Below are 22439 nucleotides of genomic sequence, written 5' to 3'. Positions count from 1 at the left end.
AGAGATGTCTCCCTGTGTCATTCAAATCCCAGTGTTCTTGCCAGATCTTTCCCACATGGTTCTTTATGATTGCCTTTAACTCTACTCTGGTATTTCCTTCTAATACGGAAGTTTATTTTGAAAGGACTCTATGCATGTAGAGAGATGGAAATTAATTAACAGGCAAACCACCATATTTTTTACATTTTATTATTAAAAACATATAAAACATTTATTCAGATATACACACACTGCCCAGATAGACAGGCCATTGAATGGATGAATTACAGAAAGACTCAATCTTCATGACAAGATGATGATTGCAGTAGACTTCTGAAAGCAGTACCCAGACAGAGATGACCCTCTTTTACAGCTGCCAGTTATAACCTGAACGGACACATTGTAATAACAACAAGCTAATGCACACAAAAATACTCTGCATATTTCAGTAAATATCAACACAAGGTATGTTAAGCACATGGCTCATAGAGGTATAAGAATGATCTACAGGTTAATCTTAAATGTTATTAAATTTCTGAAGCTGTTTTGCTGATTTGAAACTCAGGTCAGCCAAACCCGAATAAAGGATTTCTTCTGGTTTATCAAAAGAACAATACAATTTATCTGAGGTAATAGTGTCATTGTGTTTGGTTGAAACAGCAACATGTCAACAGTTTTTCGCACTGTTTTTCTATTTTATCAAAAAATAAAAGCATATGTGTGTGAGGAAAAAAGTGCATGAAATTATTTTCTGAACCCAACTGACAGAATGCATCACATTAAAATAACAAATCAGCAGTTTGTAGAGAAGTAAAATCCACTTTCTGATGGCTTCTTCTCCTTTTATCCTGCTGGAGACAAGACAGAATAAAATTCAGAAAACAAAAACATAAAGAGAACATACCCATTTGCTCTAAAAAAAAAAAAAAAGAAAAAAAAAAGTAAAGGTAAAAATAAAAGTTACCTGTTTTGAATTGAACACAAGTCTTCTTGCATTCAGCCTCGGTTTCGTAACGGTTGTCATTTCCACCGCAGCCTCCATACCAAAACTGTGCACAGGCATTGGCCTGCTTGTCATAGTACCAGTGGATGCTGTAGTTCCTGCAGGAGCCTTGTTCCAAGAGGAGGTTACAGCGGGGATCAAGAATAGGGGTCTCTGAAGAAGAAATAATGTGTGAGCTGCATGTTTTTCAATGAATGTTTATTTAAGTTGAGTTGAGCAGGATCGGGTACTCACCTTCAGGCAGGACCGGATTCACCACGGGCTGCAGCCGATTAGTGTCAAAAGATGAAATAAATGTTGACAACACAGATGTTCCAGATGAGGATGAAGACGTAGAAGACGTAGATAAGGTGGCATCATTGGACTTTTCTCTCACAGGCAATAATGATGCTGTTTTGTTAACTACAGCAACAGTAGCAACAGTAGCGACATTATTACTGGCGCGTGCCTGGGCTCTTAAGTCCAAATCTTCACCGTCATCGTCTTCCTCCACCTGTAGTAAGACCACAACAAAAACGTCAGTGTTGTGAATAGTGAATAAGATGACAACAGTTACTTTTATAAAAAACAATGTAGAATAAGTTTCAGACCTGAATACGGAGAGGATCAGCACTTATGGGCAGAGAGAAAGTATCTCCACGGCTGCGGCTGGTGGTGCGTCTGTGATTTGTGATCTCCTCTTCGTATTTTTGACCATTTTCAGTGTTTCCATATCCACCATTTCCATAACCATAACCATTATTACCATTATTGTCATGGCCGTTATAGCCATTGGTATTATGTCCATTGTTTCCATTAATACCAGTCCCATGGCCATTGTTACCATTCCAGTGTCCATTTGTGATGCGGTTGTAAATGAGGGCACCATTTTCATCTTCACAGAACTGGTTGACAAGTTTAGATTCCAGTGCTGAAAAAGACATTTAGAATTCAGTTAGGCACTTTACAAAAACAGCAGTTATCAGCTATATATTTCAATGAACACACTGCTGAAGGATAGGGGTTTATCGATCTGTGTCCATATATCAATTCGTTGATCAATGATCCTATATTATTGATGCAAAGTCAGAATATCAATGAATATCATCATCTTTAAGGTATGCTATTATTTTGAAATTCCCATTTTACATTGATGGTTTCTCATTTAAAGTTAAATGGAAGAGCTTGTAATAAAATAGTCAAATCAAATTTTCGTTATCATTTAGTTAGCATATGATAACGTCTTATTAATTGCAAGCCCAGGAACTAAATCAAATTGAAATCATATCGTGGCAGACTTTATGATATCAACAAATATTGTTACATTATCCAAAGAACTGATGTTATATCGTATCATGATGAAACTTGTGATTTCCACCTTTAATTTTACCACATCTGACTGTGATTTTCACCTGTTAGAGTATTGAAGTCATCAATCAGGTACATGTGTTCGCTGTCGGGGTCCGAGGCGATGAGGTTGAGTTCTTGCAGGAACTCTGCCTGTGTGGGATCAGAAGAGTTGACGATCCCCAGGGCGTACATCTCAATGTTTGCTGCGTGAGCTTCCCTCACAGCTATGTCAAGTTTGACAGGCTCTCGTTTGTCAGTTTGGCCGTCGGTGATGACGATGGCTACTTTCCTGACTCCAGGCCGAGCGCTAAAGAAAGCTTCCTGAGTCGCCTTTCTGATGGCGGTGCCGGTGTAGGTGCCCTCGCCCATGTAAGGCATCTTTCTGATTGCCTGCTTAACGTCCTGTTTGCTCATGTAGCGAGCCAAGTTGAACTCCAGATGGACGTCCAGACTGTAGAGGACCAGTCCGATTCTGGTGGCGTTGCGTCCGACTGTGGTTCGTTCCACCAACCTGGTGACAAAGTCCTTGATGATTTCAAAGTTCTCGGGGCCGACACTTTCTGAGCTGTCGATGACGAACACAAGCTCCATCGGCCTTTCTTTGCACTTGATGCCACATCCTAAAAAAACCAACAATGAAATACTGTCACTTAGTATGTGCCATACGCCGGTTTAGCTAATAATAGTTTTAATGCTGCACTTGACAGAGGTCACTCACAGTGATGATTCCACAGAGAACCATCACCTGACTCTGCAGATCTCTACAGCTCTATAGACTCTTAAGGGCTTTTCAAACTGGATTTACCCCCAGGCTAAGATAAATGTTAGCCTCGAGCAACAGGAGCTGTTAGCCTGGGCTTAAGAAAGCTTTCACACAGGCAAAAACCTGCCACCTAGTTAAAGTGCAGTGTGAATCAAATAGCCCTGGGTTTAGGCTGACACTGGGTTCAATCAATGTGTGTGTGAAAAGGGCCAAGTTATCCAAGACTCAACTCTTGCAATATGCGGAATGAAAAGAACAGATTCTTTTTAAGTAATTTTTTCATATATGGCTGCCAACTTTATTGTTTTGGTTCACTCACAATGCTTTCTTTGATTCCATGTCAGGTTGATATAAACATGAATTCAAATGAATTCTAATTTTGCCTCATAAAATGATGCTGTTGGACTCCAAACCAAACACATCTACATTTTTTCATACTTTGGCTCTAAATTCATGCCAATTGTCAGTTAAAAGTAATTCTAATATTAGATTCATACACAGGCCCCTTATTCATACCCTGCCACATGCTTTCGTTGTTGTGATGGTCCCCTAACTGATTACTGATTATATCCCATGGTGTATTGCAGCAGGTGCCTTTTATGCCTTTGTTGTTTTGTTTACAGACACACAACAACCTCTTTTCACATTACAGCTACACTCACGCACACTACTGAATTTACTGATAACCACACCTCATCGTATCTCTGGTTTAAATTTCGATCGATTATTATTCTTTTTAAATAAATAATGTGTTAAATTTCCTTTTGTCTGCGTTTCCAGATCTTTTGTCATGGCTTTAGAGTCAGGTCGTTACTGTAGATACCAGCTACTTATTAACGGTTATACCAATAAACTAAAGTTGTAGTCTTACCACATATTTCTTTGATCAGCTTAATTATGTCTTCTCGCTGTAAAATATGAGTATTGATATTAGTACAAAATCACAATCACTTATTTAATGTTCAAACATTGGTTGAGTTGATGAACTTACTGTGAGGCCTGCGTCTCCTTTTGATCCTGGCTTCCCCTGGGATTAGAGAAAAGTTAAAAACAACATTACTGCTTTAGGCCTGTGCAAACCTTCAGGAGAGACTAAACTTTGTCAATTTGATTATTTATTTAAAGAAGTGAGGAATAGGATCAATCTGCTTACAGCTTCACCAGGGACTCCGGGATCTCCCATGTCTCCCTTTACACCCTTCATCCCCCTCTCACCCTGTGATCCTCGATCACCCTGTAACAAAGGAAGAGTAAATCAGTCAGGGATGAACAGATATCAATCAAATCTTTAAAAGGTTCTCATAAATGTGTCACCTTGGCTCCAGGTAATCCATCTCCTTGAGGCCCTCTCGGCCCAGTCATACCTTGAGGTCCTTGTTCACCCTGAAATTTGAATGTTAGATTTTCTGAATCATACGGAAACTTTCCACACTCTCGGTAGTCGTAAATTATTGTTATGTTTTGTCCTGCAGCTAGTTTGTCTGGCATGTGTGTTGTGTAACATGTCAGCACCAATCAAACACATCACATTGCTTCACTCTTACTTGCTGTGGACAAGAAACTATAAAATAATCCTGATCATAAAAAGCTTGGTAAATGTATGAAAGACAGCGCTTATGTAAAAAAATTGTGGTAATGTTTACCTTTGGGCCTTGAATACCCTCTCCTGCAGGTCCAGGTGGGCCAGCAGGTCCTGACCTCCCAACATTACCCTTAAAACAAATGTTCACAAGAGTAATCACACCACTAGGGAAAAAACCCTATAAACTTGCAGATAGTGATGTTTCAGATTTGAATATAAAGCTGGGGTAGGTAGTTTTCTAAAAAAGGCAAAAATATACAGAAAACATAGCCCTCCTCCTGCAGCTGTCCCCTCTCTGTCCTGAGCCACTCCCCCCAGATAATTCATTCATTTGGACCATCCCGATTGTGACTGGTGGCTCTAACTAGCTACAAATGCCATCTCTGAAGCACTTTACCAATATTCAAGGTTCATACACTTTTTCACTGTTTTTGTGGTCAAATTCAGCACTTTTCAAGAACTTCAAGAAGGTCCATTTTCAAGCTTTTCCAGGACCTTACAATGGTTGTAAGTTGCATGTTTTAGATGAGTACTTACATACTAAAAGGGGTAATTTCACTCAACCATAACAACAGCGATGGTATTACACTTTTTACAACCAAAGGTGCTAGTTTGCTAATCTCAATATTCAATTTAGTATTTAGTATTTTTTTCATTGAACATGTGGTTATCTATAGTCAGATTGCACAAGAAATACAGTAAGAGATTCAAGCATTTTCAAGCACTTTATCCAAAATCCAAGCACTTTTCAAACCTTAAAAATACAACATTAATATTTAAGCATTTTCAAGGATTTCAAGCATCCGTATGAACCCTGAATATTGAACTGTGTTTTCTTTTCTGTTTATGATAAGTCAATCTTTCTTTGTTGGGTTGCTATGCAAGTAAGTGTAAGTAGTTGGCACCAATGATGTAATAGCAACTTTTTCAGCAGGATTTTCCACCATTGAATCATACTTTCACCATCTTAAATGGGACGTGCATGTGCACCTCTCTCTGAGTTGATCTGTGATTGGCCAGAGTCTCCCATCATGAGATATATTTTCTAAAGCTTGAAAACAGAGCCCAGAAGTCTTGCAGGAGTCTAGCTTTCTCTCAGACAACTGAATTACAACATACTATAAGGTTATTTTGGTCCTTTGTCCAATGACACCAAAAGAAAACTGCTGACCCCAGTTTTATTCATAATTAGATCAAGCTGTTTGTTAGATAATCTCTCTTACAGGTGGTCCTTGGAGGCCCTCTCCAGGTGGGCCGGGCAGACCTGGCAATCCTCTGAAGCCAACATCACCCTGAAACAGACACAACATCAATTGCACTTTGATCCTCCAAATACATGCAAGAAAACAGACAAACAAACAAACAAACAAAAATGCAAGTAGACACGAACCTTGGGACCAGGAATTCCTATTCCTTCTGGGCCCTGCTCGCCCGGTAAGCCTGGCAGGCCTGGAGGACCCTAAAATAAATTTAAAAAATAACAATAGTTAATACTGTGCACAGGATTTAATGGTAACAGAATTTTAGCATGTGCAACATGTTGCTAATACAAACCACTGGGCCGGGGAGGCCTTCGCCTTTTGGACCACCTGGACCAGTTAAACCTATGTGACCACGCTCGCCCTGGTTAAAATGAAAAAAAGGATGAAGATCATCAACGTTGTGCTAATTAGAAAAATATGGTTAATGAATGTATTAAAGATAACAGTGATTACCTTTGGACCAGGTAATCCATGGCCTGTTTCCCCAACAGGACCAGGAGGACCTGCAGGACCGAAATCACCCTGTAAAGACGTAAAGGTCACAGAGTCCATTACATCACATCAGACTCTATTTGGCAGCTTTTGTTAGGAGACAGATTGATGATGAGTTTTTATTTATTTACCTTTGGACCTGATATAGAGCGTCCTGGCTGTCCCGGCATGCCCTGCTGGCCCGGTATCCCACGTTCACCCTGGAAGACAAGAGTTGGCAGAGACTTAAGATCCAGTTCACATCTTTATTTTAACAACACTTGTGCTGCCAACAACATGCAGAGGACTTGTTTTTTGGCTCCATATAAAGGTTGTGTTAATGTGGCATCACTCCCCTACAGCAACATATTGATGATAGAATAAATGGAAAAAGGCTCCTAATACAACTTCGCAACACAATTGTCGATCCATTGAGTCTTACTTTTGGTCCGGAAGGTCCTGAGATCCCTGGAGGCCCATGTAGCCCACGGATGCCCCTCAGACCCTGGTCACCCTGGGGGGGTTACAGCACACATGATCTCATTGACATTTGTCGTTGTATAAGTTCTGAACAACCCAAAGATCTACAATCTAAAACATACCTTCTCTCCTTGAGTGCCAACTCCTTGTGCTCCCTCAAGACCTCTGAGACCAGGTAAACCAGGCTCCCCCTAAGAGAGGAAATCCATATATATGATGATATCCATCAGCTGCAACAATTTACTCTTGAAATATCCCTTGTAAACCAATGGAGTTCAGATTCTACTAGGAAATTGAGCAGCAAAGTGTATGTTTCCATCATGTACTTCACCTTCTGCCCTGGAGCTCCGTCCTCTCCTGGAAGACCAGGCAGTCCACCCAAACCAGCGGCCCCAGCCTCTCCCTGAAACAGTGCAGTGGTATCATTTGATATTTGTTGGTTTTGCTACATTAGTAACAACCATGTGCTAACATAGCCCAGTATTAAAGTGACTTGTTTACCTTTGGACCAGGCTCACCAATGCCTCTCTCTCCTGTTACTCCCTGCTCTCCCGGTAAACCTTGGTCTCCCTAGAAATAGACATATCATAATGACAAAGGTAATCATGAGAAAAATGTAACAAATCTGCAAGTTTTGGGCTTGTTTGGTATGTTGTATGTCCAGTTCATTGTTTTGCTGTACTTCTAAAGTTTAAAATTGTACAATATATAAACATCATGTCCTGTTTATAATAATGTGATGATATATCTGCAATACATTCAATCTGAAAATGAAATCAGCAGTGTTACAACTTTAGAAACCACCCTTAATACTTAATACCTTACTCTGCATACAACAGCATTTCATACTGCAGGTGTTTTTACAAACCTTAGGTCCAGGTAAACCTTCTCCTGGATGTCCTCTGACTCCTGGTGGACCTCTTGGACCCTCGACTCCCTAAGCAGAAATAAAGATTAGAGGATTTTCATTGCAATGTCCTCCTATTCTGTGTATACAAACGTATGTCAGTTTGACATTATGGTTAAAAAATAGATAAAGACATTCTGTAGACCTTCTCTCCCTGTATGCCCGCTCCTGTCAGTCCACTTGGTCCTGGAAAACCTGGAGGTCCCAAGTCACCCTGGAAGTAAAACACAGTTTTATCCAAAAGTATCAGTTTTCAGTTTTCCCTTGAAAACATATGCATGCGTTACATATATAATCAATATCTAGCAATAGGGTGTTGAAAATTGAAACAAAAACTCAAATATATTCCATGAGGTAGAATGTTTTGGAGCATGTAGCGCTCGTGATCTGCAGGCTGCAGAGGTTCTGTCAGTGTCTGCTCTATTTTCCAGTGGTGGAATGTGAGAAAGTACATTTACTCAAGTACTGTACTCAAGTACAATTTTGAGGTACTTGTACTTTACTTGAGTATTTCCGCATATGTAACTCTATACTTCTACTTCACTACATTTTGAGGCAAATATTGTACTTTTTACTCCACTACATTTAGCTGACAGCTTAAGTTACTTGTCAGGTTGAGATTTAACATGAAAAACATGATCAAATTGAAACTATTGCACATTTTTTATTAATTAAACCTTATAAAAGTAGATTATCTTTAACTTTTACATTTTGATGCTGATACTTTTGTACTTTTACTTCATTGAGTTTTGAACACAAGACTTTTACTTGTAGTGGAGTAATTCTGCAGTATGGTATTAGTACTTTTACTTAAGTAAGGGATCTGAATACTTTTTCCACCACTGCTGTTTTCTCTGTTCAGGAATCATTAGAGAGATTCAGCTATACAAGGCTGAGCCTCCAGACTCAAATGAGGAATCTGTTGTGCACCAAAAATCACAGATGAGCAGACGTATCAGAATGCTGAGTCTAGTTGGGAAATGTATTTGTTGTTTGTAACTTGTCATTAGCAGTGGTTGACACAACATTAGTGATTGTGACACATACATAATTATCTTCTACAGTGTGACAGTTTTTTTCAGGCTTTTTACCGATAAGTCTGCTCTGTGCTAGAGGTTTCAAGGTTCTTTGAAAACTTTTTATTGGCTTTCAAAGTTGTTATTAGCCTAATATGGCTTGCTAAGTGTAAGTTTGACTCTCAGATTGTAGGGAAGTGCACAGACATCTCCACCCTCAGTAGAGGAAAATGAAAACACCTCTCTAGTGACCAACTCTGCAGGTAGAGCTTACTAGAGCCTTTGTCAGATGATATATTTATAACTCACCCTTTCTCCTTTGATTCCTGCACCCTGCTGTCCCCTGGGCCCCCTCGGTCCAGCGAGCCCCCGCTCTCCCTGTGGAACAAAAACAAAATCAGGTTATCTGTGTCAGTTACATCAAAGTCACTTGCGTTTGGATCACAGCCAATTCTGCATTGTTCTCAGCAAAGAGAGTTGGAAGAAGAGCATGTTGGCTCCTGCTATCCTCTTGTGATTGATATGAAATGATACCACTCAGAAAGAATGGGGCAGATCTTTCTTCATGGTACTTCTTGACTGCATGAACTTTGAGCAGCAGCTTGAGTAACATCCAAGGGTCATGAAATGCATTCAGACCTGATCATACTAACTTTAACTGTGTGTGTGTGTGTGTGTGTGTGTGTGTGTGTGTGTGTTCTTGTACTTCCTACATAGTGAGGACCAGAACACGTTTTTAACCAACAGTAAGGGCATTTTTGCAAAGTGAGGACATTTCGGCCGTCCTCACTTCTTTAAAGGCTTTTTTGAGATTTCAGACTTTGTTTTAAGGGTTAAAGGTTACATGATAATGATAATTAATGTCCTTCGTTTTCGTCTTTGTAAACTTTTTTCATACATAATGAAGATGGATAAGGCAAAGGAAATAAAGGCAAAATTTACTGTGACCTCTTTTAATCTCCCACCAAACATGGGGCCTATTACAAAAAATTAAAACAAACTAATAAAAACTAAACTAAAAATAAAGCATTTAAAAAAAATGAATACTAAACTAAAACTACCAAACACTCTAAAAAGTCATTAAAACTAACAAAAAATCACAACAAAATTAAAACTAATGAAAAATTCAAAACTATTATAACTTTGCAAGGGAATTCACTATTACAATGAGGGCCCTCACAAAGATAGAAGTACAATAATGTGTGTGTGTGAGAGAGGGTTTGATCACCTCTGCGAGAAGCAGCCTGATCCCTTTTAACAAGACGTAAAAGTGAGTAAAAGAATAAAATATATTACAGCTCGGAAGTTTTGCACAGGCAAAACAGATGTGTTGTTGCTTGAGGACATTTCCTGTGTTTTCCAAGAGCTTTCTTAAACAAATAAACGTGTTACTGTTAGATTTCTTTGCAGAGAATCCTCCACATAAATAGGCTCCTCCCATTGTTAATTGCCCCAACAAGTTCTGTCGTGTCTGAGGGTACTGATGCAATTCTTTTTACTAGGGTATCATTTATTAATCTCTCTTCATTATGGCCAATTTTTTATAATCTCTATGCATTTTTTATACTTTACCATATATACCATTGCACCCAGTCTTGTATATCTTGTAAAACCCTTGGGTAAGTCCCAGCTATCTCCTGTTGAATGGGGTATTTGCAGAGTCTATTGTGAACCATATATCCCACAGTGCAGCATGCTGTGGCATGGGGGGAAAAATACTGTTTAGACAGGCTCAACACATCAACAACAGAGTGAGTAGTAACGCTAGAGTGAACACCTGAGTTGTGAGTCAGTGAGTTGGAACAGAGTGAGATCTGGTTTTGACAGATGCAGGCCATGAACTGAAGAATAGTCCTCCTTTTACACATTATATAACGAGAGCTGGTGTTTATTTGAGGATCTAGCAACTGATTCATGGAAACATGTTCTAGTTTCTCTTGTGCTGTGAGCTTCTTGCAGTGCTTTTGTCCATTTGTAGCTCTTGCACTTGTTGGCAGGTCGTGTTTTGTCTATGTCTTCTTGATCTGCGTTGCATTTAGCTGTACATTCAGCATGTTAACATCACTCGATAAATCAAATTCTGATTCAACAGAAGGAAAAACAGAACTTCAAGCCAAAGACAAAATCAGAGGATTTGTTAATTTCCAGCTGTTTTTTGCATTTGTGATCTCCATTGCTCTCTCTCTCCTAATGTTTCCTGTCAGCTACTAAATATAGGGAAATGCCATAATAATTATTGTATCTTAAATAGAGTGTTAGATTCCAACACGTTTTGATCCTTTAGATATTTACTGACTTCTTTAATTAAAAACTTAGGCTTGAATTACTTATCCAGCAGGATTGTGCAGAAGATTTATGCAGCTCCACATATTTACTGTACATCTGAGCAGCTTCACCAGGTGCTTTGCTGAAAAGCCAAATTCTGGTCTACCATATAGTGTTCACCCAGACATTGTTACTGTGATGTTAAATTCAAAATAATACCTTTGGTCCAGGAAATCCCTCGCCCTGGGGTCCTTTTTCCCCTTGAACACCTTGTGGTCCTTGAGGTCCCTGTAAACAAAGCCAGAGTGCACAATATGTTACCCAAACAGCGCTCATGTCAAAGTACCTATGTGGGCTTTTCCCCAATAGATTAAAAATACAGCTGAGACAAATGTGTAATTCATAGACACAGAAAGATTATTGATTATTGACAGCACTGAATCTGCTTCTCCCTAACTTACAGGAAGGCCGGTTTCACCCACTCCAAGAGGACCGGGAGGACCTGGTCGGCCCTGGAAACCCATGTCACCCTACAGAATTATACAGTGACTTCATTAAATGAGAGAAACCCAAATGCAGATAGCAAAAAAACAATCACAAAGTGCAAAAAGATATTCAGAGGACAATTTATAACATCATTTACTTTTGGTCCAGGAAGTCCAATACCAGTTTCTCCTTGAATTCCCGGAGGGCCAGCTGGGCCGCGTTCACCCTGTGATCACAAACATAAAAACACTTAATACAAGTGTACATAGAGTGTTGTAGGGTTGACTGGTTTTTATAGCCCAACCCAGAAGTCAGCATCACTTTGGATCCCTGAACACAAAGCCAATTGGATTTTTTCCATTGGATTTTGGAGAACTACACTACAAATTATTTTGGTTCTTACCAAGATTTTAAAAATCTTAGATTTAATTTATCTTGTTTTAAGAGTTAATTTCTTATTTCAAATGTTCAACTTTACATTATAATCTTATTTCTAGATTTAACAATCTTAATTCAAAAAATCTTGACACTCAAAACAAGTGAAATGATCTGTCCATGCAGCAAGATAATTTCACTTGTCTTGAGTACCTTTTCCCTCAGATTGAGTATTTTTATCTTGTTTTTAGACACCCCTTTTTTGCTGTGTGCAGAAAATACACTGTGGCAAACACAAGTTAATAACACTTTATTGTTTTTCTAGGGTTTAGGACTTATTCCTTTAACACTATACTGGAGCTTAAATCAAGTGTTACTATAGAAAAGTCCTGATTCATGTAGTGATGGCCTCGTAAACCACCTTTTTGCCTTTGTATTTTCTCTATTCTCTAAAACCTATAATGTCTTTAATTAAGTAATTGAATGTTTTTCCACTGAAAAGTGCTACCTAACTCACCTGACTTAATTGTATACACATACATACCCATGCACATAAGATGCTCCTTAAATACTGAAAATAAGGCTGTAAATCCTTTATGTGGTGAGTGAGACACCTGATCTCTTCCTGCAGGTCAGGGCAACTAAGAGACAAACCTGAGCTCCACTAATGTCTCAGAGTTGAAGAAACCCCAAACAACTGTGTCTCAAATTTACAAAGAACTGCTAAAGGCCCTTCACTACATCAACGTCTGGGTGTATTACAACATTTGTCTGGACTTTAGGTGACTTTTATCTGAAAAAATAAAACAGTAAACAAAAATGCAAAGCCTGGTAGAAACAAATTATAATGTAATTATTTGGTTTATTTCAACAGAATATATATTATATATAATATTACTTTATATGTACCATTTTACTACTACTAAATTAACCTCAATTAATGATTTAAGAGTTTTTATTTTACCACTCATGCTGATTTGACTCTGGAGTGAGAGCCACGGTTTTAAAAGTTATATTGTATGTTTTTGTATGTTTTAAACACATATAAATGCATGTACTACATCATGACCACCAAGGGTCCTGTGAATCTTGCTCCCTACATGTCGTCACATGGCGAGACACACTGAGCACACACACACACACTTTCCATGTATGTTATTAACTGCAGGCCTTGTTGCAGAAGATCACAATGCTGTAGGCACTTCCTAGTCTGTATTTATAAACAGGATACAAGGAGAACATTAGGAGAACCTGTAGTGAGATTTTTCGCTGATGGCTCATTTCTATGCTGGTGAGTAACTGTAATGATGGGGAAGACACTGGCTCATTGCCAAGTGTTCACACATGTTTATTACCAGACAAACAGGCCTCTGTGCTGCACCGTAAAGACCGGGGTGGTAAAGCTCCAACCTCTAGTTTAAACTAATAATAAAAGGAAATGTAAAGGTCACAGCAGATGTGCACGATGAGGTAAGTAAAAGTTGTTCAAAAGGGGCTGACCTGCTTTCCCTGAGGGCCCTCTGGTCCAATGTCTCCATGTGGCCCGGGTAACCCCTGGACAGAAACAACATGGAGTACAGCCGTTAATAAAGAAATAAACAAAAATTTAAAAGAAACGTACCACTACAGGCCACAAGTTTGGAAGCAAGATCAAACTTGTACAAAAAAAGGTAATCATTGCTATTCTTTGCAAAAAAAAAATAAAAAAATCATGATTATATATATATATATATATATATATATATATATATATATATATATCAGATCTTTGGGTTTTTATTGCTAGGACTTTATGTATCCTTTTTTCCTGAATGTATAAATCTGCTTCAATTTTAGCCATTTCTGTGATAGTTTGTCAGAGATATGAACACAGTTAAGATTTATTGGGATTTTTGTACATAAACTCTCAAAAGCCAAAGAGCTAAAGAGAATCAGGCAAACTGTGATTTGTTTTTTTTTAACTTTTGCACTGAAGTTGTGACTCTTATTTTCTTTTGTTAACATTTATTCAGCAATGGTCTGGTAACATCAGTGTATACCTAAAGGTAAATTGAGGAAAATGGTTCAATTCAATAAAAGTAAAGTCTGATCATACAGTAAACACATCCAAAAATCCAAAGAATCCATACTGGTTTTTAAGAAAGTCATTGTAAACAGAAAAATTAAGTTGCTTTCAAACTTTTGGCCTGTAATGTATGTATGAAAGTGATGATGACTATGATGATGTATAGAAATTGTTTAATTAAAAAGGTTGCTTAATCATATTGTGGTCTAAATGTGCATGTCAATAGTTCCAGAGCATCCATGTTTTACATTAGCTACTCTTCAATAAAAGGAACTCCAAGTTATCTGACCAACTGCTTGTGATGTTTTACTCATATTATGGATGTATTTCAATGGGATATTATTTAATGTTATTCGAGGAATATGAAATATTAAATGTGAACTTCAAATTACAATGATATTGAAAGAAAACAACCACACCGGGTTATTTTTGACCTACTTATGCATCAATGGGTTAATGTGGTAAATTCTTGTAGCACCATTGGATTCCCTGAAAACATGGGTTTAGCAGTTAAAATCAACATTCCAGCTTACTCAGAAGCCGAGATATTACAAAAAAAAGTTTTACGGCGGCCATTACATTTTTCTTCTGGGCAAATGCAAACATTGATTTTCTGACTCCTTATACAATAACCTTTCCAAAAATATAGTTCAGCAAATCCCCCCAAAATATATAGTGAACCTGACTAACATTAGGATGTGTCTGTGAATGTGCATGTTTGACATGATTTCCGCAGCTGTTGACTTTTGTTTAAAGGGATTTTCATCTAGTTTAAGATGAAGATCACTAACACAGTGGTTCCAAAACTTCTTCTGTAAGGCCTTCCTTTGGTAAGTAAAAGTTTTTCCAAGCCCCAGACTTCTTTCTCTTCATCCACTGTTGAATTGGATGAGCGAGGAATATTTTCTTGTTTTTGTTTTGGTAGTTCTTTGTTGTAGATTGATCGACCTCTTTATGTTAACCTGGCAGTCTTTCACAAACCTTAAATATATTTATTTATATTTAGCCTTGTCAAATCCACCTCCCCTACTCTTACTGCTCTGGGTCCTCCCTAGGGGGCTTGCACCCCAGTTTGGGAACCACTGCACAAATAAAGAAATCCCATGAGTAATTACAATAATACACACTATGCACATTCAGAATGTCAGTTATAAGTTAAAGTAAAAAGTTAAAAAAATATATTTTTTGTCTACTTGTCAAAACAACACGTGTTAACTATCAAACATAATACATTAACTCTATATGAACGAGTCTTATAGGGATATTTTGTCCATTTTTTAATCCTTTTCATGTCTTTTTGTGTCTTTGTACGTCATTTTGTGTCTTTTTTTTTTGTAATTTTGTGTCTGTTGTGTCTTTTTTTGTTATTTTGTGTCTTCTTTTGTTCATTTTGTGTCTTTTTTGTCATTTTGTGTCTTCTGTGGGTTTTTTTTGTTATTCTGTCTTCTCATTTTGTGTCTTTTTTTGTCATTTTGTGTCTTTTTTGGTAATTTTGTGTCTTTTTTTAGTCATTTTGTCTTTTTTTCTCATTATGTGTCTTCTGTGGGGTTTTTTGGTTATTCTGTCTTCTCATTTTGTGTCTTTTTTTGGTCATTTTGTGTCTTTTTTTTTGTCATTTTGTGTCTTTTTTGGTCTGCTTTGTTTTTACGTCTGGATGTGATGAAGAAGCCATGCTTTGGCGCTTTTGGAGACTCCAGAGGGTTAATTGCATATTTCACAACTGAAATATTACCCACCTGCAGACCTCTAAGTCCTCTTGATCCAACTGAACCCTCAGGACCCTGAAGTGCATCACACAGGGAAGAGAAAGACCATGAGACCAAACTCAGTATGTACAGTAAGTCAGAATAATCAAACTGTAAACCAAATATTCATTGTGTGAAGTGTCATCAGTGCAGTTGTACCCGGTCTCCTTTGATTCCTGGAGTGCCACACTCACCCCTCTCACCCTGGGTAGAAATTACACGTACAGCACAGATTTGCATTAATTCCAACCAAATAAAATGTTATCATTGTCATTAAAGTTAATGACATACCTTCTCTCCTTTGTAACCTGGTTTTCCCTGCAAATAAAATGAACTGTATGTTATGTGTGAATAAAATACAGGGACAATAATTCATATTTTTTTTCATTTTAAATAGTGACATTTACCTCAGACCCCTCTCGCCCGGGTAGACCGCTTAGTCCTGCTTCACCCTGATGTGACAGAAAAAAACTGTGTGATATTGCAGGTTTAAACATGTTTAGATAAAAAAACGAAGGAAGGAGAAATGAAAAATATCGTCAATTTAATGTAAGTGTCACTTACTATAACAAAAACATTAATGGACTAAAAATATAACACATTTTAAAATGTATGTTTATAAGCCCAATAGCCCCAAACATGAAGTGGATTTGTAATAAATGAGCTGATGTTGAATAAATGAGCTGTTTATAGATACGTACAATTCAATTATCACAACAATTTCAAACAGATTAATACTTTATGACTAGTTAACCCTCTAAAATCTTGGACTATTATGTCCTTTAAAAAACTGTTAAAAAATCTATACCATGCCATGTTGGTATCAGTTTTTTCAGCGTTACCTCACCTATATGTCCTGATAATTAATGTTTAACTTTGACTTACTTGATAAAAATGTTGAACCCAAAAGAAACAAAGGAAAACATAAAATCTGATCTTAAAAATTATATTTCAATACACAGAATTTCAAATGTTGAAAATATGAATACAGGTTAATCTCTAGTTATATATTTTTATACAAAATATATTTTACATTATCTCCCAAAAAATCTGGCATGGAGTTTCAAGCCAGAACTTTAGAGGGCAGCTGATGTCAAGACTCAATGTTGCTTCATTTTTATGTCTTCACGTCATGAAGAAGTCATGTGCCGGTGCTTTCATGGACTATAGGGTTAATATTATTCACAATTTAGAGTATTTTTGTCATGATTTTAATGTCAGTTTATAATTTTATTTTATCTTCATGTTCCATGTCTTGTGTTTCATTTTATTTTGATCACTCACCCGTCTCTGTTTCAGGTCCCTGTCTGCCCCGCCCCCCTCCTCGTCTTTGTGCACCCGAGACCTGATTGTGTCTCCCACACCTGTTTTCCTATCATTTCCCATTAGCTCTGTATGTAACCCCCTTTGTGTCTCTTCTTGCCAGTTTGTTGTTCTTGATAGTTCACTTATGTTACCTATACATCAGAAGACTTTGAAAAGATTTGGAAAAGACTCCTGGAAAACTATCAGCTCACACCTGCTCACATCTAAAGACAAGTGAGTTTTTAGTCCCAGCCTAGTCTCACACTGAGATTTTAGACAGACTGTGAATCTTGCAGGCTATTTACACGACTACAACTACATTATTTTAGCATTTTTTTCTACCATGCAATTTTTTGCCCATCATGCTCTTAGTAGAAACTTACAAAATGGAGGAGAAGCTCTAGTGTGTGTAGTGGTTTGTTTTGAAAAAAAAAAAACAACAACAACAAAAAGAAGAGGAGAAGACGCCATAAAATGCCCCCTCACAAAGCTGAAAAAGGGTTTCTGTTTTTCTGACATGAAAAGTTGACTATTTTACAGAAATTAATTCATGATATACATTTATGTCCTATTTAATCATACTTTGTTTAATTTAACAATTATATTTATCAGCTCTATCAACTTTCATTTAGTTAATCATACATTAATCATCGATTATTTATTACTTATTTATGTATACATTTATTTATACATTTTAACTGGGTCTCCTTACTGTTCTCTTTACTAAGAAACAGAGCCCCCAAAAATCCTGCTTGTGGCCGTAACTATATGACTATATTTTTATTTAGGACTGAGCTTACTAGCATTATTGTGATGTTACTTTTTCCTGTGGAAGTGGTTTTACTGGCCGGTCTGGTACCGGGGATACCTTTCCCCCGCTCATCTATTGGTTGGTGATTGTGTTACGACACTGCAACTTGACCCAAGACTAGGAAAAGACTGATATGAAACAGAGCAGATTACTACCTTAAACTTAACGATGGAGATGAAGGGAGCGCCGTCACTCCAGTAAAACTCCTAGATTTACTAAAGACATTCAGTTTTTAGTCTGGGACTGAGAAAATCTTTTGGTATAAGCCCAGCATTACCAGCATTCTACACAGTCATAGTCTTGCCATTTTTTAAAACCTTGCTCATCTTTGGATTCTGCCTTTTGCCTGTTGTTTTTGGATACGTCTGCCTGTTTGACTGCCTGCCTGTGTACCGACCTTACTTCTGAATAAACGCCTTTCTGATTGTTGGAACCTACTCTTTGTTGTGCATTTGAGTCGCATAAGCACAAGCAATAATTTAGACATTCGATGACCCAACTTTTTTTACTTTTTCCACAATTGTAACTGTAGAATTTGGGTGTGGAACAGTCAGGAAGTATTAGATGACACCTGAAAGAGCCCGCCAGCTAAGATAATCATAGTTCTCAAAGCCATCAAAAAGCACACACCTTTTGCCCTCGAAGCCCCGGGACTCCATCATCTCCAGGGCGACCTTTTTTCCCCTGCAGAATGAAACACAGTCCGTGTTAGGATGATACTTTTTCTCACTGACATTTTTCTCACCTCTGTGTGCACTAAAGTAATTAGTGACAAAATGGTCTTTGACCCATGACCTGTAAATATAGGTTATCTTGACCACGTTTTTATAAACTGAAAGTGCATTTTTGGGCGTTTGACAAAGACAGAGGAGAAAAAGTGAGTGATGGGGCTGACGTCTGGATGCAGTGTGTAATATGAGGCCTCTCTGACAGCTGAAGCCGTAGATGGGCGTGAGGTGTCTTGTCCGCGGGGCCAGGGGTCGTTGTCTTCAGCTGCACCTGGACAGCGTGTGTCATCCACCAGAAATTGCTAGTTTGTGGCCATTAAACTAATGAGAGCAATTATGAGAGCCTCTTCGTCTGAGTGTAAGAATTTTAAGAATCTCTCTGTGGAGAAAGCACCTGGTTAATGGCCATGCAGCTGTCTGTCAGCAACATGATTATCTGCCAGGAAAGCTTGACATTACCCGAGCTGTCTGTTAGTGTGAGTGGATGTCTGGAGCGGGTGGGATCACCTTCTAACACGACACAGATATGATGTTTAATATCTGGTGCTCCAATCTGCAGCCCCTCTATCCCTGTGTAACTGTCAGTAGCAGTAGCTGTTCACTGTAATAAATTATTCTGTAGTCATTTCATTTTACTTAATATATTTGATAAAATGTATTAAATATAAATGCGTCCTTGATTTTGAGGCAGTTGTTTAAGTAACTTTAATATAAAAATGTTTGAGATAGAATCTACTTATTTTTATCACATTAAATATAATCTTTATGTGTATGTAATTCTAAATCAAGAGAATTTTGAATGAATCCAACACAATAGAATTAGTCTGTTTTTAATTGACAGGCACTTCCTGTTAAGTTGTTATTAACTCAACTTGTAACGTAGTTAGATTTAATCAATAATATTGCGTGCAATCTGTTGCCTCAATTTTATTGAGTAGCTATTGTTTATCTTTTTTAACAGTGTTGTATGGGAGATTTACGGTGGCTAAAGGTCCAGTTTTATAGGGAGTGGAGCTCTAATTGTGGTGCCTCTGGTTTCCAAGGGGGACATCTTATGTCACATGAGAAATGCACAATAACTGTCTGAGACTGGACACCACAAACATATTTCTCTGGGACTAACAGACCACAGTCTCTGATCTTTTCCTGTTGCCATAGATTTGCTTATAGAATGTGGGACCGGACCACCTATCCACTTACAAATGCCTGCAAGCAATACTGAGGAGAAAAAAAGCCACATAATTATCCTGATTGTTCAAAACAGCACAATTACCATTCCTAAAATATCCGGATCATGTTAGATTTCTCTGCACAAGATTTCAGGAATCCTTTCTTCTCACTTCAAAGGAAACCGCTCTTTGCTTGTGGGATATTTGTTTGAAAAGTTTCAGGATAAATACTCACCGCAGGCCCGCTCGCTCCCCTCTCTCCTTTCTCACAAGCACATCTCTGAGCCAGAGGGCACTTCAATGAAAGAGACATGTTTGCTTAGCTGTCATGAATGTAATTCTATACAGTCAGAGTGGGCACCGTCACCTAATTACACATTATTAAATGTCAAAAGATTTGGTATAGGAGTTGTCGGATTGCATTAATACTTACTCCTTCATCAGCCAAGCTGGTCTGCAAAGAAAACACAAGTTGATTAATATCTGACAGAATTTGAATTATAGCAATATTGTGATGCCTACTGAGTTTTGTTCAAGTATTTCTTAGTGTAGCAGATTTGTTACGATCAATAATCATAGCATGATAAATGCCTGTCAAAGAACTTAATACAGACAGAAAAAGGTTTTGTGAAACTAAAGCTATATGCATTAAAATGATAAAGACAAATTAGATTCCTGAGTGTCTTTTTCAGTTGTTAAAGAATGATGAATTAGAACCAGTGGATGAAATATTTAAATATAAATCACATGTTACAGCACATAGAAATTTGAGGAATCCTCTGGGATTTGTTCCTGCAGATGTCAAACAGTTTTTTTTCTAAAGCTGTGTAAAAAGCCTAAAATCCAGAGCTGTCAAAGAGATTCTTTCATTTGTTTCTCCAGAGCATTGTCATCATTCCATCTCAATAGAAATACCTGAACAAACCTGTCCATGTGTCGACTCTGAATGGATCCCTACTCAAAGCAAACATTTCCTTCTCAGTGGGCTCTGCTGAAAGACGAGGTATTATACTCACAATCTCAGTGACGATTTTTTCAACAATGTCTTCGTCCTGCAAATTATGGAGGAAGCGGGAGGCCGGGGAGCTGGCGAGCAGACGCAGCTGGGCTACGTTGGCGGGCTCGTTGGCTCCTCGGGTGATGCCCAGAGTGAAGAATTTGATGCCCTGGTTCTTGGCATCAGCAACAGCAGAGAAGATGTCAGGGTTCCTCGGGTGGGATATCCCATCTGTGAGCAGCACGGCCACTCTGATGCTGCCGGGGCTGGATTCCTCCAGGTAGATTCTGGTCATGTTGGTGATGGCGTAGGTGGTGTAGGTGCCGTGGCCGATGTACACCATGGGAGTCACACGGGCCTTGAAGTTCTCCGTGCCCCTCCACTCTCTGAAGGTTTGCTCTGTGATGACGTGACTGCTGTACTGCAGCACAGCCACCCTCAAACTCAAGCTGCGGCTGGTCTGCAGACGAAGCCCTTGGAGTCTGTCCACCACGTTCATGGTAAACTGCTTTTCCTGCTCGTGATTGTCCTTGGCGCTCTCAGAGCTGTCCAACAGGAAGGACAGCTCCAAGCTGCAGTCCTCGTCTAGGATGGCTGTGGGCACACAGAATAGGATGAAGGACTGAATGCAGCATGTTTTTAAAGTTATTACTTTGATTAAGTGACTTGCAAGTTATTTTCATGTTATAACAAACAGCAGAGAGAACTGATGAATTGAGGGATATGGCTCATTTACACAATTTAAGTTGGACTTCATGCAGCAGTTAAGACATAGTGAGCTTCAGCTGTTATTGAGCATGATGGATGATATTGTGATTAGTATGCATAAATCAAGAAGAATTTTAAAATGCATGGAGCTGCACTGAAGAAGGAATAAGTGATCTGAATCAGAATAATGATTTGCAAAATGCCAAGTGCCAATTTATAACTGAAAAACAACCTGAGAACAATTAATCTCATATAACTTGAAACGTTTCATTATGATGTGTAATGTTTTTATGTTACAAAAATAAAAAATACAAAGTTATCCCATTTTAACATGAAACATTTCACATTACAACAAGATAATAGTTGTTATATCAAAAAAAAGGTAATGTGATATTGTGATATATATTAATGTGATATATCACTTTTCTTACATTTTGATGTACTTCATGTCAAAATTATTTCTAAGAAATCTGTAATTAGTAGCTGCAGATTAGTACAATCAGAGTAAGACATAAACAATACATTAATATCATACGGGAGTGCATGATGCTGAATTTCCTGCCAAAAAAGTGAATTGGTAAAAATATTTTCATTCATTTTATTTTTCACTTTACCTTGTCCATCATGAATATTTGCAGCCACGGGTTTGGCCCTGGATTTCTTGTTAGTTTTCCTCTCTTCATAAAAGTCTTGGCCCCAGACGCTGGTCAGTGCTGTGACCAGCAGCACCAGTGTAGAGGAGGGGAACATCCTTGTCCCAACTATGGAGAAAAGTAGCAATATCAAAACAAAATTGGAAAAGTTTTTTCCTCAACCGTACATTTTATGTGCTGAATTTAACACTTCAGAAAACAGTATAATGCTAAAAAATGTGATCTAAAAATATTAAATAATAATTCTGATGTAAAAGTCCAGTGTATCATTCAAATAACTGAGCAATTGTCTTTATATACTCACAGTCCAACCTCCTCTAGAGATGCTGTAATTAGTTGT

At 38.0% G+C, this 22439-nt stretch overlaps 1 protein-coding gene across 1 annotated transcript; it reads right to left on the bottom strand.

Moving 5' to 3' along the window:
• Positions 1-180: 180 nt before the first annotated feature.
• col28a2a (collagen, type XXVIII, alpha 2a) lies at positions 181-22199 on the bottom strand. The gene is made up of 35 exons (XM_059343149.1): positions 22061-22199; positions 20758-21332; positions 20175-20195; positions 19977-20036; positions 18475-18528; positions 16136-16180; positions 16020-16046; positions 15888-15932; positions 15720-15764; positions 13419-13472; positions 11701-11769; positions 11519-11587; positions 11277-11345; positions 9102-9170; positions 7922-7990; positions 7738-7806; positions 7371-7439; positions 7201-7272; positions 6992-7060; positions 6832-6903; positions 6542-6610; positions 6372-6440; positions 6211-6279; positions 6047-6115; positions 5880-5948; positions 4718-4786; positions 4389-4457; positions 4228-4308; positions 4066-4101; positions 3946-3982; positions 2374-2931; positions 1573-1892; positions 1217-1475; positions 944-1135; positions 181-830 (listed from the first exon to the last, which is right to left on the bottom strand). The coding sequence occupies exons 1-35, from the start codon at positions 22194-22196 to the stop codon at positions 823-825; spliced, it is 3732 nt and encodes a 1243-aa protein (XP_059199132.1). The 5' UTR covers positions 22197-22199; the 3' UTR covers positions 181-822.
• Positions 22200-22439: the final 240 nt, after the last annotated feature.

The sequence above is a fragment of the Centropristis striata genome, chromosome 10, assembly GCF_030273125.1.
Source record: "Centropristis striata isolate RG_2023a ecotype Rhode Island chromosome 10, C.striata_1.0, whole genome shotgun sequence".
In the NCBI taxonomy this organism is placed as follows: domain Eukaryota; kingdom Metazoa; phylum Chordata; class Actinopteri; order Perciformes; family Serranidae; genus Centropristis; species Centropristis striata.
The sequence above is the reverse complement of the archived record's forward strand: the minus strand, read 5'-3'. Positions and strand labels throughout refer to the sequence as shown.

What these genes read in the sequence shown, in the direction of transcription:
- col28a2a (XM_059343149.1), bottom strand. Translation starts at nt 22,196, where the DNA reads ATGTTCCCCTCCTCTACACTGGTGCTGCTGGTCACAGCACTGACCAGC. An exon ending in CAGGAATCAAAGGAGAAAGG is followed by an intron (nt 7,991 to 9,101) that starts GTGAGTTATAAA and finishes TTTTACTTCCAG; the next exon opens with GGTGACTTGGGACCTCCAGG. An exon ending in GCTGATCAAAGAAATATGTG is followed by an intron (nt 2,932 to 3,945) that starts GTAAGACTACAA and finishes TGGTTTTTTTAG; the next exon opens with GATGTGGCATCAAGTGCAAA.